Source organism: Anser anser (assembly GCF_964211835.1).
Source record: "Anser anser genome assembly, chromosome: 4".
Lineage (NCBI taxonomy): Eukaryota > Metazoa > Chordata > Aves > Anseriformes > Anatidae > Anser > Anser anser.
In genome coordinates, this window is record NC_139724.1 from 78471916 (window position 1) to 78488462 (window position 16547).

A 16547-nucleotide genomic window follows, 5' to 3' on the forward strand; every position below is an offset into this window, starting at 1 on the left:
CCGTGAAGCCCCGCCCACATCGCAGACCACGCCCACCCCCAAGCCCCGCCCCTCTCCCCCAGCCGCGCTGCATTGTGGGGCGGCAACATGGCGGCGCTCGGCGCGGGGCGGGCGGCGGCCGGGGTGAGGGGGGCGGCGGGGACCGGGCTTGGGGCCGGGGGGGCTGGGGCTGGGGTTGGGGGCGGCTGGGGCTGGGGTTGCTTGGGGGGGGGTCGGGGGCGACCTGGACCGGGGGGGGGCTGGGGTGAGGGGGGCCGGGGTTGGGTCAGGGGGCTGGGGCTAGGGCTGGGGGCGGTGTGGGCTGGGGGGGCCGGGGTTGGGGCCGGGAGGAGCGGGGGGGGGTCGGGGTCCACCGGCCGCCGCTCACCGCCTGCCGCCCCCCCCCAGGGCCTCCTGCGTGCCCGCAGCCTCGGCGCCTGGCGGGCCCTGAGCGCCCCCGCCGCCCTCCGGGACACCCCGCGGGGCAAGGTGAGGGCCGGGGGGTGCTCCCCGAGCCGCGGGGGGGGCGGGGGGCGGGGGGGCTCGGCCCGGCACAGCTCCTCGGGTTGGGGCTGCGCTGGGCAGGGCTGCGAGAAGCTGCCGGAGGAGGACGCGTGCAGGCAGAGGGCACGGAGCTGCGGCAGGAGCAGGAGCGGGGTGACGGCCCAAAAGGCGTGGGGCAGGGCCTGGGGAGCGCCTGCGTCCTGCTGTGCCTGCGTCCTGCCGGCCCTGCATCCGCTGTGCCTGTGTCCCTGCATCCTGCCGGCCCTGCATCCGCTGTGCCTGTGTCCCTGCATCCACCGCCCCTGCACCCCGCCATCCCTGCATCCCACCGCGGTGCCTGCGTGGTGCCAGTCCCTGTCCCTGTCCCCGCAGGCTGCCCGCCTGCCGCTGGCTGCTGCAGGGTCAGTGCAGCCAGAGCAGGGGGCTGCGGTACTGACAGGCGTCTTGGTCTGCTTCATGTTGCTTCATCCTAACTTTGGTGTGCGTAATTATAGTAACTACCGTGCAGTGTCCTGTGCAGTAGTGTGCGGTCACTAGTAGAGGTCAGATAAGGTAGGAGTGAGCGGTAGCTCAGCACGTAGGAGCGTGGTTTACCCCTTATGGTCTGAAGAGGAGAGCCGTGATGGAGCAGCGGGCTGTTCTCTGCAGGAGTGAGGACAGAGCAAACAACAGGAGCACCAGGCAGTGGGATAATGTCCTGTTTGTCATGTCGTGGCTGACAGGACGGCTTCTGCCCGGTCCCGTCTGCAGGCAGAGGTGTCCTGTGTTAGTATTTAAGACACTGAAAGGAAGGGCTCAGCACTGGGGCTGCATCTGCACGTGCTCTGCCCCTTCTCGACGCTGACTTGGCGAGGTTTTCCGCCCTGCAGCTTGATTCCGGGGTTGTGTTCTCCAAAACAGACAAAAGCAGAGACTCTCGTCTTTCGTTTCGCCCTTGCTGTTCCATTTTGCCTCTCCGCTTGCCTGCACCTCGTATCGCTGACACGTGCACATCCCGCGCCGCACGGCGTTACCTTTTCTGTACGTGCTTTGTTGCCCAGTTGAGTTGCCAGGTGCAGTTCTTGTCTCCTCCTGAGACCACCCCGTCTGCGGCTGGTTCTGTGAAGTCTCGTGTCGGCTGTGCAGGGAATTACTGCCTGCAGGGGCGGGATCAGTAAAAGGAGGGTGTAAAAATAGGATCCAGCGAAGGGGGGGCAGCAGTGCTGATGCGGAGGTGCTTGGGGGGTGCTTAATGCTTTCAGACTCTGTCCTGGCACAAAAGCCCGGGGATGTTCCAGCGCCGCTTCGGTGGGTGCCCGGGGAGGGGCAGGAGGGGCTCTAGGGGCAGCTCGGGGCTAGCACCGCAGTCAGGTTCTGTTACTGAGAACTCTGCAGCCAGCGTGGATGTTTTCCAGGCTGGCAGCCCTCCTCCGTCCTGCGGTGTGCAGGCTGGGGCTCGCACATGGATCGCGGCCCCGGGGGGGCGGCAGGAGCTCTAAGTGCCCTCTGCTCTCCCTGCAGTCGGAAAACGCCAAGCCGGAGGGCACCTTCCAGGTCACCATGCTGCCCGGGGACGGCGTGGGCCCGGAGCTGATGCACGCCGTCAAGGAGGTGTTCAAGGTAACGGCTGCTGCCCCCGGTGGGATGGGGCCGAGGGGGGGGCAGCAGCTGCGGAACCGCTGAGGCAGCGCCGTGCCCGTGGGCTGCAGCGCAGGAGCTGCAGGGGTGTGAGGACCCCGGGGCTTTGCCCTTCCCGTGAATAGATTCAGCTCTTGCAAAGAGTTTCAGTCTTCGGCGTGAAGCCGTTCCCAGCCCGGAGCCGTGCCACGGAGCGAGCGGTGCTGCCCCCACAGCCTGCTTGGTCCTCTCCCCTCTGCTGAGGCAGTGGCGGGCACCGGGACGATCCGGGCTGGTCCTGGGCAGGACGCGGGTCCCACCGCTCCGGCTGGGAACGTGGCCACGGTGCTGCCACCGCCCGGCTCTCCGGGCCCCGTTACGGGCTTCTGGCCACGATCCTCATCGTCGAGGAGCTCTGCTTTCCCGCGGCCATGTCAGAACTCGGGGCGGGAGCTGGCAGTGAACAGTTCTGGCCTCTGGCGCGTGACAGGCTGCGTCGCGTCACAGGAAGAGAGCGCGGCGTTGCCTGCCCGGCTGCCAGTTGTGCGCCTGGAGCTGTGGTTACGCTCCGGGAGTTCTGGCGCTAGCGGTGGCAGCAAACGCCGCTGTTGTTCAGCTGGGGCTGAAATGGAGGCCGTGGCCCTGAGCGCCAGGCCCAGCACAGCCCGCGGTCGCTTCCCTCCTCTCCCCGAGGCTGGTTTAAGGCTTCATGCCCCAGCGCTCTGGGCCGTGCAGCCAGTGCCCCTCTGCAGTGTGTGTAAAACATCCCCGCCGGTGCTGCGGTGCTGCGGTGCTGCGGGCCGTGGCTCCCGTGCTGCCTCCCTGCTGCAGGCTGCCAGCGTGCCGGTGGTCTTCGACGAGCACCACCTGAGCGAGGTGCAGAACATGGCCTCGGAGGAGAAGCTGGATCAGGTGGTGGACTCCATGAAGGAAAGCAAGGTGGCCCTCATAGGTAAGGACAGCGCCTGCCCGCCACGGAGGGGTCCGGCTTTGCCCGAGGAAGATGTTTTCTTAACTCAAACACCATTAGATGCTTTCGGAGGGCAGGATTAGCCCTGGAGAAGGAAGCGTGGTGTCTGTAAGCAGAGGCAGACTACCCGTACTTGGTTTCCTTAGCTTATGAATGGGGAGGTTGTATCCTGCTTCTGAAGGGAGATCTGGCATGGGCTAGAGGAACGAAGGATCTCGCCCGGCTCCCGTAGCGCGAGGCTGGTCTCCTCGCTTGGCCAAGGCTCTGCTGAAAGCCCCCCAGACCCTGCTGCTGTCATGCCCGGGTTCAGGCCATGTCCTTAGCGGCCGTCAGCGCGCTCCCTGTTCTTACTCCTGCTCAATGTCCCCGCAGGCAAGATCCACACCCCCATGGAGTACAAGGGCGAGCTGGCTTCCTACGACATGAGACTCAGGTGAGCTCAGCGCCCTGCTCGGCTGCCGGGGCTGGGCACATCCCGCGCTCGTGGGACAGCCACAGTGCGATCGGTTGTGTCCTGGCGGCGAGCTGGGGCCGAAGGACAGGCGGGCAGTTAGTGTGCTGCCGGGGAGGGAAGGATCTGAGAGTCTGGCCGGGAGCTGCCCCTGCTGAGTGCCCCCCCCTCCTGCTTTTTTGGGGGTCCTGGCGAGGAGAGGGAGGGTGGCTGGAAAATGGGCAGCGGTGGCCTGCCTGGACGCGGGGTTGTCAGAGCACTGCTGTGACGAGGTGGGGCCAGCTCTCGATCCACGAAGGCAGGGGTGGATGGATCCGTAGCTGCGGGATGACGAGATGGAGACGTGGTGGCACCATCACCAGCCGTCACCGCAGCACCTGCAGGGCGCCCCCACTGCCCCAGGCATAGCTCGCGGCGAGGTGCTGACCCTGCTGCTGCTGCTGCTTCTCTTGCAGGCGCAAATTAGACTTGTTTGCAAATGTCGTCCACGTGAAGAGCTTGCCAGGCTATAAAACACGCCACAACAACCTGGACCTCGTGATCATTCGTGAGCAGACAGAGGGGGAGTACAGCTCGCTGGAGCACGAGGTACGGGAGCCGCCCTCCAGCGCACAGCTGCTCTGCTTTGGGGCCACCGCTGGCCTCGCTGAGGGACGGGGACACCTGCCCCGCGTTGGGGGGCTTTCCTTGCTGCTGGGCCACGGTCCTGCTTTCCGTACCGGGTCAGCACGACCGAGGAACTGGCTGAAGCTGCAGCGATGTGCCAGGGGGCAGCGATGGGCGCAGGAGATGGGCTGGAGAGCGCTTGGTGATGTCAATATGTGCAGACCCCAGCAGGGACGTTGATGGGCTGCAGGAGGGATAGGGCCCAGGAAAGGCACCGTGGGTTTGAGGAACCTCCTGGTGAGAGGAGATCCAGCGTTGGGCAGAGGCTCCTCGTCTGTGTCTGAGCGCACTGGGGCTCAGTGGCGCGGGGCGGTGAGCTAGAGAAGCGCTGAGGCAGGGCTGCCCGGTGCACGCCACGGCTGCTCACACCCCTTCTGTGTCCAGAGCGCAAAGGGGGTCATCGAGTGCCTGAAGATCATCACCCGGGCCAAGTCGCAGCGCATTGCCAAGTTCGCTTTTGACTTCGCCACCAAAAAAGGGCGCTCTAAGGTCACGGCCGTGCACAAAGCCAACATTATGTGAGTGCTGCGGGAGCGGGTTTGGGGGGCGCTCGTCACTGGTTGTCGGACATGTGACTGCCGTCACGTTGCAGGCCTTGCTGCTCCCAGCTCTTCGTCCCGATGGGAGCAGTGCCAGGTGCCCGTCTGGCTGCAGAGGAGTTGGGCTTTTCCTGGCAGCAGTGTTCGGCCCCGTCCCCCTCTCTGTATGGGCTCGGCTCTAGCACGAGCCTCGCTGAGCCGTGACAGCTGCATCCTGCGGGCTGTCAGCTGAGAAGGGGACAAGCTCTGGCACTGCAAGCTGGTCTCTGCTCCCCTGGGCCCCGACTTCACCGCCGCTTTGGCTTTGGGTGGGGGGTGCTCTAGGGCTGCCGGCCCTCCTGTGCCCTGCTGTGGTGGGACACCGCTTTACCTGCTTCTGCAATGATTTTACCGCGGTCCTGCAGGACCTTTACTGTGTTTGCTGTGTCTCAGGAAATTAGGCGACGGGCTGTTCCTGCAGTGCTGCGAGGAAGTGGCAGAACTGTACCCCAAGATCAAGTTTGACACCATGATAATTGACAACTGCTGCATGCAGGTGAGGATCCTGATTCCCTGCCCTACCCCGTCCCAGAGCCATTCTGCACCTCCTGCTGCTTCCCCTGCTGAGCGAGGGGATTCAAAACACCTGTGTGAAACCTGAAAAGCTGCTGCTGCTGACGGCTTGGTAGGCCCAGGTGGTCACCGTGCCCCGGCCTGAGGTTTGCTCCCTGCACGAGGGAGCACGGACTGGGTGCTGCTGGGCCTCTCCCTGCTCTGCGCCAGCTGAGGGCAGGAGCTGCAGGGACTGAAGCTGGCAGGGCCACGTGCAGCTCACGTCTGGTAGAGGCTTGCAAAACTGCCTGGATGCCAGGGCGCCCAGCGCTACTCAGCAGGGCTGGCTCTGCCAGCTGCCACTTGACTACATCTGGGGATGTTTTTGGATACAGAGTCATGAACCGTTCCCTCTCCCAAGGGCTGCCTGCTGCCTGTGTTGGGTAGGACTGCTGTGCAGGGCTCACACCCGCCTCTTCCCTCCGCGCAGCTGGTGCAGAACCCCTACCAGTTCGATGTCCTGGTCATGCCGAACCTCTACGGGAACATCATCGACAACCTGGCGGCTGGCTTGGTGGGCGGTGCCGGCGTGGTGCCCGGGGAGAGCTACAGCGCCGAGTACGCCGTCTTCGAGATGGTGAGGGAGGGCTCTGCCGGGCTGCCCGCAGGCTGCCGTCCCTCCCCAGCACCCCGCGCTGCCGGGGCTGCTCCCTCACCGGGCCTCTCCTCCTGCAGGGCGCCCGGCACCCCTTCGCCCAGGCCGTGGGCAGGAACATCGCCAATCCCACTGCCATGCTGCTCTCGGCCGCCAACATGCTGCGGCACCTCAAGTAAGGGCCCGCCGGGGGGGGCAGGGGATGGGGGGACGGGGGGGGGCAGCCGGGGGGGCGCAGACTGGCAGCGAGGGGCTGACCTGCGGCTGCTTTCACTCCCTAGCTTGGAATTTCACTCCAACTTGATTGCGGACGCGGTGAAGAAGGTGATCAAAGTCGGAAAAGTGAGTGTTGGGCAGCCGGTCCCGGCGTGTGTCTGTAGCTTCCGTGTGAGCGGTGGTGGCGGAGCGCGGCGCTGCGTCGTCCTTACTGCCAGCGCCGGCCCCCGACCTCCACACCCAGCTCCCTCCCCAGCCGTCAGCTCAGAAACCTGTGTGCGTGCAGCCGTGCTGTAGTCGGCCCCTCTGTGCTTGTCTCGTGCTGTCCTTAGCGTTTGCTGCCTCGCGGAGCTCTGGGGGACGCCAGGCGGCCTCTTCCCAGCTTGCTGCCCCGCTGGGGTCTCGGCAGGGTGCGCAGAGGGGAGCTGCCCTCCTCTCCCTGCTCACGGTCATTGCGCTCAGTTCACGATCACGTTTCTCCCTTGTTTCTCCCCTTCCCTGTGTTGGATTTTTAGGTTCGGACACGGGACTTGGGCGGTTACTGCACCACTTCTGACTTCGTCAAGTCTGTGATTGACAACCTGCACCCCCACTATGGGGCCTAGGAGCCCCGCTCGCCTGCGGGCAGCCCTGGGACTTCTCCGCGCCCTCCACCAGCTTTCCCCAGCTTAAGGCCTAGCAGCGCCGCCTTCCCCCTCCCGCCCCCCGGCTGCCAGGTCCCTGGGGAGGAGGGGGCTCGCCTCCTCCCCAGCCCAGCACCCACCCGTGGCTGGCACTGGGGGGGGCTCCCAGCCCCCCGGCTTTGCGTCGGCTCCGTCTCCCCTTCTCCCAGGCAGCTCAGCGGGGCCGGGGTCCTGTGGGAGCCTTCCCCTGCCCGCAGAGGCTTTAGCAATAAACAGGCCCGCAGGGCTGAGGCCCCGCGCCCGGGGATGCAGAAGGGAAAGGGGCTCGCGCAGCACGGGCAGCCCGCGTCCGGCGGCAGGCGGCTGTGGGGTGTGGGCGCTGCCGGCCCCCAGCACCCGCTGCAGGCGGGGGGCTGCTGCTCTGCCCCGGCTCTGCAAGGGGCTGGGGCCTGGAGGCCGTGGGGGCCTGGGGCTGTGAGCTGAGCCCCCCCCAGCCCAGGCAGGGCAGTGCAGGAGGCGCAGGCACAGCGGTGCAGGAGGAGGCGCAGGCACAGCGGTGCAGGAGGCCCAGGCACAGCAGGCTGCTCGCAGTGCCCGGGGTGGGCACGCTGCCGCTCCAGGCCCCGGGGCTGGGCCCCGCGGTGCCGTGGGGCCGGGCTGCAGGCGCTGGGCAGGCCCGTGGCGCAGCCAGGCACTGCCCCGCGCGTGAGGGAGCGAGTGGGGCCTGCGTGCGGGCCGTGCTTTGTATCCGCGTTTGCAAATAAAGGGACCGACGCTGCCCAGCAGCCCTGCCCGCCCGGCTGCCGTTTCCCGCAGGGTTGCTCGCCCCCCGCCCTGCCCCGCACCGCAGGGTCGCGGCGAGGTGCGGGTCGGCCCCAGCCCTGGCAGGGACCCGAGGCAGGGCTCCAGGGGCTGGACGCCGGTTGTTGGAGCTGGGGGCCCGGTCCCTCACCCTCCCTCCGGCCTGCCGGGGCGCAGCTCTGCCCAGGGAGCGCTGCTCTTACCGCAGCCGCTTACCGCAGCCTTCCGGGCGCAGAGGCAGGCGCCACCCTTCCTTTGCAGCCCCCAGCAGCCCCCGTGGGGGCTTCTCAGAGCAGCGGGAGCGGCGCTGGCCTCTGCTGAAGCCGGCGGCTGGACACCCGGCCCCGCACACACCCCCAGCCCTGCGGTGTCAGACACAGCAGCAAAGCCCGGGGGGCTGATGCTGCACGATCCAGGCTTGACAAGCCTCCCGCACCCTGCTCCCACGGGTGTCCCCACGGCTCCACGGCGCAGGGACACCAGCGCTGGGGACACCGACGGGGGCTTCAGAGGGCCTGGGGGGGGCCTGGCCCCGCAGCCCGGCGGTGCTGACGCTCCCCTCTCGTTGCAGGTGCGCACAGCGGACATGGGTGGATACGCCACGTCCCTGGACTTCACCCAAGCGGTGATAGCAGCCCTGGATGTCTAGGGCTGCTGCTCGGCCTTGGGCAGCCCAGGGGCGCCCGCTCTGCCTGCCTGGTAATTTATTGTTTCCCTGTAATAAACCGGCCTCTGCAGCACGATGGGGGGCTCTGGGTGTGCACTGACCCAAGGGACGCAGCAGGGGGTGGGGGGCACGGCGCCATCCACGCTGCTTTGTCTGCTCCAGCGGGACCACGACTCGTGCTGGTCTGTGCTGGTGGTCCCTGGGCTGCTGCTGGCAGGGAGCGGGCCCCCTCCTGGGGGTGAGCTGGGGCAGGAGGGGCAGGGCTGCAGGGTGCTGCTGGGCGCAGGGAGCAGCCCGGCCCCCCCGCCTGGGCAAGAGGGAGCAAAGGAACGCTGGGGCCTCCCCCTGCCTCTCCCAGGCCTTCAGCCACTGCAGCTGCAGCAGGACAACAGACAGAGGCGACCGACGGCAACCTCAGCCCTTTATTGAGGTTCAGTCACACCGAGCAACTTCCTGCCCCTGCTGCGCACGCTGTGGGTGCTGGGACAGGCGGCACGCAGCGGGAGCCAGCCCAAAACAGGCTCGAGGAGGCAACGCTGCGTAAGGCACAGCGGGGCTCAGCGAGGCTCAGGCCTCCACGTGCTGCCGTGGAGGCTGCTGGCACCTGGGCCTGGCCCATGGACGCACCCAGACCCGAGGTGCCAAACTGCCTTTAATGCGGCCGCCCCGCCGAGTTACATTCTGGGGCATGCAGCTGCCAGGAACCCCGGGACGGCAGGCAAGGGGCCGCGGCCGTGCCGAGCTGAGCTCCTGCCAGGCCAAGAGTCTGCGCTGCTGGAGCACGGCCCTGCTCCAGCTCCTGCTCCCCTAGTCCTCCTCCAAGTCCTTGGCCGCCTTCTTCTTCTTCTTCTCCAGCTGGGCCGCCTCTCCCGTCTGTTTCCTTTTCTTCTTGGGCAAGGCATCTTCCTCCAGCCCATTCTCCTCGGGCTCTGAGAGGGGCTCCTGCTCCTTCTTCTTCTTTTTCTTTTTAATGGGCTCTATGTCATTTTCCTGAAGGGAAACCCAGTGTAAATAAATGGCCTGTGCCCAGCCCTGGGAGGAGACGAATGCCAGGTCCACGCAGGCTGCTTCCCTCACCTGTGGGGCCTGGGCTGTGTTTTGGGGGGCTTAACGCCCCCACAAACCCTGCAGGGCAAGGAACAGCCGGCCCCCGCACAGCAGGGTCACCACAGCCCCCTCCTGACAGGCACCCGCCCGCTGCTCCTGCCCTCACCTCTGCCTCCAGCACCGAGTTCTCCATCTCCTCTGCAGCTGCGGCCAGAGCCTCCAGCCGCCGCTTCTCCCGCTTCTTCTTCTTTTTCTCCTTCTTCTCCTGCTTCCTCTTGACCTCAGCCACCACCTCATTCGCCTGCCAGGGGAGCAGAGCGAGCGCATCAGCGTGGGGACCGGCTCCCAGCACGCGACTTGGTCCCAGCCCCTCCCCACGGCACCCGTCGGATCAGCCTCATTAAATCAGTTTTTTTTGCCTCCACAGCGGGTCAGGATGGCAGGTTGACATCACGTCCGACACGGGGCCCTGCCCAGCCACCCCAAACGGCCTCACCTCCACCATGGCCTCCTTCATGACCTCCAGGTTCTTGCGGGGTGGCTCCCCGGTCTCGTAGAAGGCGAGCCGCTCCTCCACCTGCTCCCGCAGCTTGTCCCCAAAGACGCTGGTGGGGACCTCTGCAGGGACAGGACAGGGGCTCAGCACCCCTCCCCCTGCCCCATTCCGCGCCCGCCTCCCCCAGCCCCAGCGCTCTGCTCAGACCACAGGCGTCACCATTCACCCAGTGAAATGCTGTTGACGAAAAATATCGCCATCACGGCAGAGGCTGCGGGGCGCCAAGGACCGCGGCCGCCCGCCCCCCAGGCACCTGAGAAGCAGTCGATGCGGGAGGCGATGGTGCACTTGTTGGCCAGGTAGCGGGAGATGCGCCCCTTGTTCTTGGCGGCTGCTCGCCCAATGAAGGTGGAGTGGAAGATGAGCCCGTACTTGGGGGTGTTCCCCCGCGTCTTCAGAGCCCTAGAACCGGGGGAGCCGTCAGGGCAGAGCCCAGGGCCGAGGGGGCCCCAGGCGGAGCCGCTGCTCCTCCCCCAGCCCCGGCGCTGGCTCGCAGGCAGCGAGGCGGGACCCGGGGGCTGCCTCCCAGCTCCCAGCCCGCCGCACCGCTAACCTCCAGGGTAAGCCCTGGGCAGAGCCGCCCGGGGCACCCGGCACGCCCCGCCGGGCGAGACGCAGAGCCGTGGTGGTCGCTCAGGGGCTGGGGCTGGCTGATCACACGCGGCCGAGGCAGCAGGGGCCCGGCGCGTCGCACCCAGCGGCCCAGGGGCCTGCCATCACCGCAACCACCCTGCAGCGGTACCTGAAGAGGGCTTTCTCGGCCCCCAGGATCTGCACCGTTGAGGCCGGGTACTTGGCCAGGTTCGTCAGGCTGCCGGCGTGCGAGATGAGGCGGGCGCCCACCTGCGAGGAACAGTTGGGGGTCACGGCTGCCGCTGTCCCGCAGCCCCACGCCAGCAGGACGGGGCAGGGCGGGGCAGCATGCAGCCCCCGGGCCGGGATCAGCAATGAGAAGTGTCAGCAGCACGGCTCAGTGGATTGACAGATTAACTCAGACATCATCTCCGCGGCCGGGGGGAGCCAGGGGCACACACTCGCACTCACCACCTCCCCGATGAGAGCCGAGAGGCTGGGAGCCACCTGGCTCATCTTGGAGCGCAGGTACTCCTGCAGGCCCTTGCGGTACTCGGACAGCGAGATCACGCGGCTGGAGAAGCTCTCGATGTTGATGAGGTCGATGGGAGAGATGTCCATGCCTGGGCAAGACGAGCACCAGGGCTGAGCACACCAACCGTGCAGCGACGCCGCTCAGCTCAGCTCAGAGCTCCAACGGAGCCACCGCTGCCCGTCCCCACCTACCCATGGACGAGCGGGAAGCTTCCAGAATGGCCTGAGCCTTGGCGCTGTCCATGACGATCTCCTCCAGCCCCTCCAGGCTCTCCTCGCTCAGCTCCTTGCGGTTCCCGATGAACTTGGCCAGCCGGCAGTAGGTGTAGTTCTCGGAGACGATCTTGATCAGCTCGGGGAAGTGGTACCCGTACCACTCCCTGCAGGAACAGCGTCAGGGCAGAGCCCGGCCCCACGCACACCCCCACCCGACGGCCCCGCGTGTGTCCCCGCTCACAATCCAGCCGGGGCACGGTCTCCCCGGCCGGGGTGCACTCGGGGCCGTGCTCTCCCTCCCCGTTCTGTACAGGCAGCCGGAGCACGAGCTGCCTGTGGTAAGCGTGGGGAGGAGACCCGCGCCGCTCCTCCCGCCCGGGGACCCCCCTCACCGAACGCGCATGGAGAAGGTGTTGATGTCCTTGTCCAGCTGGTCCAGGAGGCTGATGGACTGGATGATCATGTTGTCCACGCGGTTCACGTTGAACTTCACCTTGGCCCGGGAGTAGCTGTGGCCGAGGCCCAGCTGCGCCTTGGAGGCCGACTGGGCGGTGAGGCCCTTCACCAGCGCGTGGAAGTGCAGGCGGATCCCTGCACGGAGAGCTCCGTCATCACCCCAGCGGGGACGTGCGGCTGAGCACCCCCGGGATGCCCTCCCCCCCCCCAGGCCGGGAGATCCCCCTGCCCCTGTCCGCTCACCCCGCAGGATCTCGGCCACGACCCCCCCGGTCTGGCACTGGTAGCCCAGCTCCTCCAGGATGGCGGCCCCGATCTTGGCGTCGGCGACTCCCAGCAGCGCCTTCTTCTTCTTGGCAGGCATCGAGGTCTCCAGCAGCAGGCGGAGATCCTCGTGCAGGATCCCTGCGGGGGGAGGGGGCGGCTCAGCAGGGCCGGGCCGTGTCGGACCCCCCCGTCCCCCCGTGCGCCCCCAGCTCACCCTCGGAGACGGCGTTGATGTTCTCCAGCGCGCTCTGCGCCGACTTGAAGGGCGCGAAGGCGACCAGCTTCACCACGTTGTGGAACTTGCCGATGGTGAGGACGCTCTCCTCCACCTGCCGGCGGCGCCAAGGTGAGGGCCCGGCCCGGCACGTGGCGGCTCGGGGCGGGCGCGGAACGGCCCCGGGCGGGCGGCCCCGGCTCGGCGGGTCCCGCAGCTCCCGGGAGGGGCGCGCGGCGGCCCCGTGCCCCCGGTCCCCCCCCCGTCCCCCCGCCCCAACCCCGTACCTGCGGCAGCAGCAGGCTGATCTCCTCCACCTCGCGCACGGCGAACAGCGCGTACCCGGCCGCATGCTCGAACAGCACGTGCAGCAGCACCTGCGGGCCGCCGGTCACACGCGGGCCGGGCCGGGCCGGCCGCAGGCCCCGCTCGGTGCCCTCCCCGCCCCCCGCCCCGCAGGAGGCCCCGGCCCGGCCCGGCCCGGCCCGGCAGCGCCCCTCGGGGCCGCCCCCGCCCCCCCTGGGCCCGGGCCCGGCCCGATGCGGGCGGATGCGGCGCGGCGCCCCCCGCTCACCATCCCGCCGCTGCTGCCGCCGCCGCCGCCGCCCGGAACTGGCCGCGCCGCGCCGGAAGCCCGCCCCTCCCCGCCCGCGGCCAATGGGCGGCCGCGCCTGCTCCCCCCCCCCCCCCCCCAATCGGCGCGAACCGCCTCGGCCAATCATCGGGAGAACGAGGCGGCCCCGCCCACCTCTGCCCCCCCACCAATCGGGGCCGGGTAGCGCGGCTGCTGCCCGCCCCTCGCCGCCCACAGCCAATAGCAGCCGCCGCGGCGCTCCGTGACCCCGCCCCGTAAATAAAGGCGCGGTGCGCGGGGCTGGAGAGCTTTATTGGGGGGAGGCGGGGGAGGGGGCGGGGTGCGGGGCGGGGGGGGCTCGGCGGGGCCGGGGCCGGTCCGGGTCCGTCCGGTCCGGGGGCGTCCCGGTGTCTCAGCAGACGAAGTGTCCCTGCAGGCGCTGCAGCAGCTCCGGGGTGAGCAGCACCCGCTCCGTGTGGCCCTGCCCGGCCGCGCACGGCACCGACACGCGCCCGAAGGTGGCGGCGCCCTGCTCCTGCTCCCGCTGTGCCTGCGGGACGGCGGCCGTCAGGGGGGTGGTTATTGATCGGTGACCATCACCCACCAGCCCCCCCGCCCCGCCCGGCCCCCGCTCACCTTGAGGAAGGAGGAGGACGGGAAGACGCCGAAGGCCGTGGGGACGCTGGCACCCGGGCGCTGCTGCACCACCTCCCGCAGCGTGTCGGCCTGGGGGGCACGGCCCCGTCACACCGCGGCACCGCGAGCCCACGGGGGGCTGGAGGGGCCTCACCTGGCCCCGGGGGGCAGGGGAGGGCTGTGCCCGGCAGCCCCCCTCTGACCCCTCGCCCCAACACCCCCCCGGGCCCGCCTCACCTGCAGCGTGTCGATGGTGGTCTTCAGGGACCACAGGCGGGCCGTCTGCTCCAGCAGGCGCGTTGCTGCGCTCCTTCCTACGAAGGCAGGGCGTGAGGAACAGCCCAGCAGGGCCCATCTCGCCCAGCCCTGAGCACAGTGCGCGGGCACAGACCCACGCTGCGGAGCACCGGCTCAAGCAGCCCCAGTTCTTTGCTACGAGAGGAGGTTTGGGGGGATGAGAGGCTCCAGGCTCAGCCCACAGCACCCTGGGGAAGAGGCTGAGCCACCCTGACACAGGGAAACGGCTTCAGCCTCCTGCCCGCCAGGCTGGTGCCATGCTGTCCCCAGGCACCTGGTGGGACAGGAGGGCCACGGCTCTGGGCCAAGAGAGCTGCACAGGGGAAGCCCGGCCAGCAGAAGCAGCACAGCCCGCATTCCTCCCTCCCAGGGATACGGGGACAGGCTGGAGCTGTGCCCTGCGGCACACAGACCCTGCTGCTGGATGCCAGCTGGATGGCCGGGAGGTGCCGGTCCCCCAACGGTCCCCCCGCGGCACAGAGGACCTCTGCGTGGTGCTCCCAGCTGCCTCAGCCCCGGGGGGGTTGCGCAGCACCTACCTGACTTTGTCTGCTTCATGTCCACCACCTTGGTGTTGGTGCTCATCTGGTAGAGGGTTTCCAGCAGCTGGCTTGTCTTGCGATAGAGACTGACCGTAGCCAGATCTTCTCCGTGCTTGTTCTTGGCAACAGAGACCTTAGCTACATGCAGAGGTTTCAAGCTGGCCAGCTCCATCTTCATCTGGGCTCCCTAGAACCAACGGGTAAAGGTGGTCAGGAGAAGTTATTTGGGAGGAATAGAGCAAAGAAAACAAGGTGTAAAGACAATGAAAAGGGGGGCAAAACAAAAGACATAAAATTATAGTCAGAAAGAGCAGCAGGCAGCAGCGGGTGGACCTTCCAAGGGTGGGAGCCCAGGTGCCTGTGGCAGTGGCGATGTCCAAACACACCGGGACACTGGAGGGGAGCTCCTGCACGCCTCGCCACTGCCCCTCCGCTGAGCGTCCGTAAGCCTCAGGGCAGGGGAACAGATCGGCACCGCGGTACTCACAGCACGGAAACTCAACGGTAACTCGGCAGCGGCCACGGACGTGACTCATCAGATTTAAGAGCTACAATTAACGTCTTCATAGTTATGCATAATAATCTGCATAATTATGTGTCTATGAACTAATACCAGTGGAACGTTATTTTGCTAATTAGATTATTTGCTGCTTTGCCAATTTCCTCATAGTGCAATCATTAATCAATCAACGACTTGATCAGTCTCCATCAGCCAGCGCCCTGACCCCGCTGTGGTGGGGCTGAGCCGGGCAGGGACAACCCAGCACTGGGCGCTGCCAGCCCTGCACGCTCGCGTCCTGGTTGAGCTCCCCACAGAGCTCTCCTGGCTGAGCTCCCCTCCGTACAGCAGCTCCTTCTTCCCCAAGGGAAACCACCACGTGCAGGGCAGATGCTCGGTGGCGCAGGAGGGAGCACATCGCCTGCAGCCAGGTGCCCGGTACGGCAGCACCCCACTCCCCGAGGCCAAGCCAGCCCCGTCCTCCCTCCTGCCCCCGGCTGGGCTCTGTGCCGCAGGACGAAGCACTGCCCCCACCTCACCTTGAGCCGGTTGTTCTCGTTCTTGAGGTGCTTGATGGAGAGCTGCAGGGCTTCGATTTGCTGGAGTAGAAGAGGCGAGTCCTTCACCTGCACTGGCCCCGAGCCGCCTCCCGCCGCCGGGCCGGCGCCCACACCTGCGGCAGGCACAAACAGCAGCGGTGTCAGCAGCCCCCACGCCCCGGCCCGGGGAGCTGCAGCGGGTGCCAGGCATGCAGACCGGGCTGGGCACCGGGACACGCGTCTGCAGCACCGGGTGAGCAGCGGACGGTTTGCTGGTGCACGCCCAGGTGCCCCGCGAGCCATCACGAACATGCAGCACTGCACACCTTGCTCAGAAGGAAAAGGCCAAAAACCAGCAGGGCCGGGCAGCATCACGCACCCACGCTCCTCAGCAGCCCTGGCACCGGGCACCCGTCACCCACTGCCCAAAGACACAGGGCTCCCCCTGGACTCCGGCCGCTCCAGGGCCCCTCTCTCCAGTGCTGGGCTCACAGCAGCCTGCCCCCGCAGCAGCTTCACGCTCCCCGCTCCTCCTGGGCTCTCAGCACACCAGCTGCCCGCTCCCCTGCCCCACAGCCCGCGTGGCACCCGAGCGTCCTGGCGCAGGAGCTGCCCTCCTTCCCCCCTCTGCCCTGGCCAGACCTTGCCCTGGGCCATGCTTGGGTGCCCGTGGGACACCTCCCTGCAGTCCCTCCCTGCATGCACGGCCGGGGCTGGGGAGCACTCGCATGCTGGGGTGCAGTACTGTACCTCTCTGCTGTTCCTCTGCGGTACAAGGAGAGGAGGCAGAGGAAAGACGAGAAGAAGCAGAATTAAGCCAAGGATGAAGTTTGAAGGGAGCTATGCCCAGAGGGGCTCTGGTCCCCCACGGCTGGGTGCTGTGCCAGCCCCATCCCCTCGCTCAGGGAGCGGTGACCCCGGCTGGCACAGCGGGACTCTGTGCCGCTGCCGCAGGATCCGGCCAGGACCGCAGGCTGTGAGCCATCCGAGTGGGACACGCGTGGGCCCACAGCTGCTGCCCCTTGCCCGGGGTCTGAAGAGGTGTGGATCCACCCTGACCTGCCCCGAGACGCTCAGCCAGAGCCTCCCAGTTCAGGGGCAGAGGAGCAGCTCCACCGAGGCCCCTCAGGCTTTGCACGTCCCCAGCAAAACGCAGCGCTCGTGTGCAGGCTGGTGCTGGCACAGTGCTCAGCACTGCGTACGCTGCTCAGGACCCAGACCACGCCGGTGGCACCTTCAGGGTGCCCAGAAAGCCAGAGCTTGTGGCCGCAGCGACTCAGGGAGAAGCTGCAGCTCCACGGGAAGCAGGAGCTGCTGCACCCAGGATCTGCAGTGCATCCTCACGGGGCGTTTTGGGGGCAGGAGTATTGCAAAGCGGGGTGACCTCTGCCTCTTGGCA

General features: G+C 67.6%; 3 protein-coding genes across 16 annotated transcripts in view; 1 reads left to right on the forward strand and 2 right to left on the reverse strand.

The window, feature by feature from the left end:
* The first annotated feature begins 45 nt into the window (after positions 1-45).
* On the forward strand, positions 46-8272 carry IDH3B (isocitrate dehydrogenase (NAD(+)) 3 non-catalytic subunit beta). 5 transcript variants are annotated; one of them, XM_083832827.1, is made up of 12 exons: positions 46-123; positions 388-468; positions 1984-2082; positions 2911-3031; positions 3422-3482; positions 3956-4088; positions 4551-4684; positions 5138-5240; positions 5658-5873; positions 5972-6066; positions 6173-6233; positions 6623-8272. In XM_083832827.1, exons 1-12 carry the CDS (start codon positions 88-90, stop codon positions 6710-6712), a joined length of 1230 nt encoding a protein of 409 aa, XP_083688953.1. In that variant the 5' UTR covers positions 46-87; the 3' UTR covers positions 6713-8272. The 5 variants fall into 5 exon arrangements, with proteins under 5 accessions (XP_083688953.1, XP_083688954.1, XP_083688955.1 ...); XM_083832828.1 differs by having other exon boundaries at positions 8103-8272; XM_083832829.1 differs by having other exon boundaries at positions 5727-5873.
* A 334-nt stretch (positions 8273-8606) lies between these two features.
* NOP56 (NOP56 ribonucleoprotein) lies at positions 8607-12719 on the reverse strand. The gene is made up of 12 exons (XM_083832811.1): positions 12636-12719; positions 12349-12438; positions 12062-12176; positions 11824-11985; positions 11517-11715; positions 11101-11288; positions 10846-10997; positions 10544-10644; positions 10055-10203; positions 9742-9863; positions 9412-9546; positions 8607-9188 (listed from the first exon to the last, which is right to left on the reverse strand). Exons 1-12 carry the CDS (start codon positions 12636-12638, stop codon positions 9006-9008), a joined length of 1599 nt encoding a protein of 532 aa, XP_083688937.1. The 5' UTR covers positions 12639-12719; the 3' UTR covers positions 8607-9005.
* A 209-nt stretch (positions 12720-12928) lies between these two features.
* Positions 12929-16547, reverse strand: part of DCTN1 (dynactin subunit 1) — a 68937-nt gene continuing 65318 nt past the window's right edge. For 7 of the 10 annotated variants that reach the window (XM_083832799.1, XM_083832797.1, XM_083832796.1 and 4 more), the window contains 6 exons: positions 15899-15913; positions 15149-15282; positions 14108-14297; positions 13509-13585; positions 13272-13361; positions 12929-13185 (listed from right to left, as the gene is read on the reverse strand). In XM_083832799.1, the coding sequence (XP_083688925.1) occupies positions 13048-13185; positions 13272-13361; positions 13509-13585; positions 14108-14297; positions 15149-15282; positions 15899-15913 (644 nt within the window). In that variant the 3' untranslated portion in view covers positions 12929-13047. The remainder of the gene's footprint in view (positions 13186-13271; positions 13362-13508; positions 13586-14107; positions 14298-15148; positions 15283-15898; positions 15914-16547) is intronic. The other 3 variants (XM_083832800.1, XM_083832798.1, XM_083832794.1) reach the window with 1 other exon arrangement.

Coding starts and splice junctions, on each gene's coding strand:
- IDH3B (XM_083832827.1), top strand. CDS start 88: ATGGCGGCGCTCGGCGCGGGGCGGGCGGCGGCCGGG. Junction 3,032..3,421: donor AAGCAAGGTGGCCCTCATAG/GTAAGGACAGCG, acceptor ATGTCCCCGCAG/GCAAGATCCACACCCCCATG. Junction 6,234..6,622: donor AGGTGATCAAAGTCGGAAAA/GTGAGTGTTGGG, acceptor TTGGATTTTTAG/GTTCGGACACGGGACTTGGG.
- NOP56 (XM_083832811.1), bottom strand. Junction 11,716..11,823: donor CGTGGCCGAGATCCTGCGGG/GTGAGCGGACAG, acceptor CTCTCCGTGCAG/GGATCCGCCTGCACTTCCAC. Junction 10,645..10,845: donor CGGCTCTCATCGGGGAGGTG/GTGAGTGCGAGT, acceptor TGTTCCTCGCAG/GTGGGCGCCCGCCTCATCTC.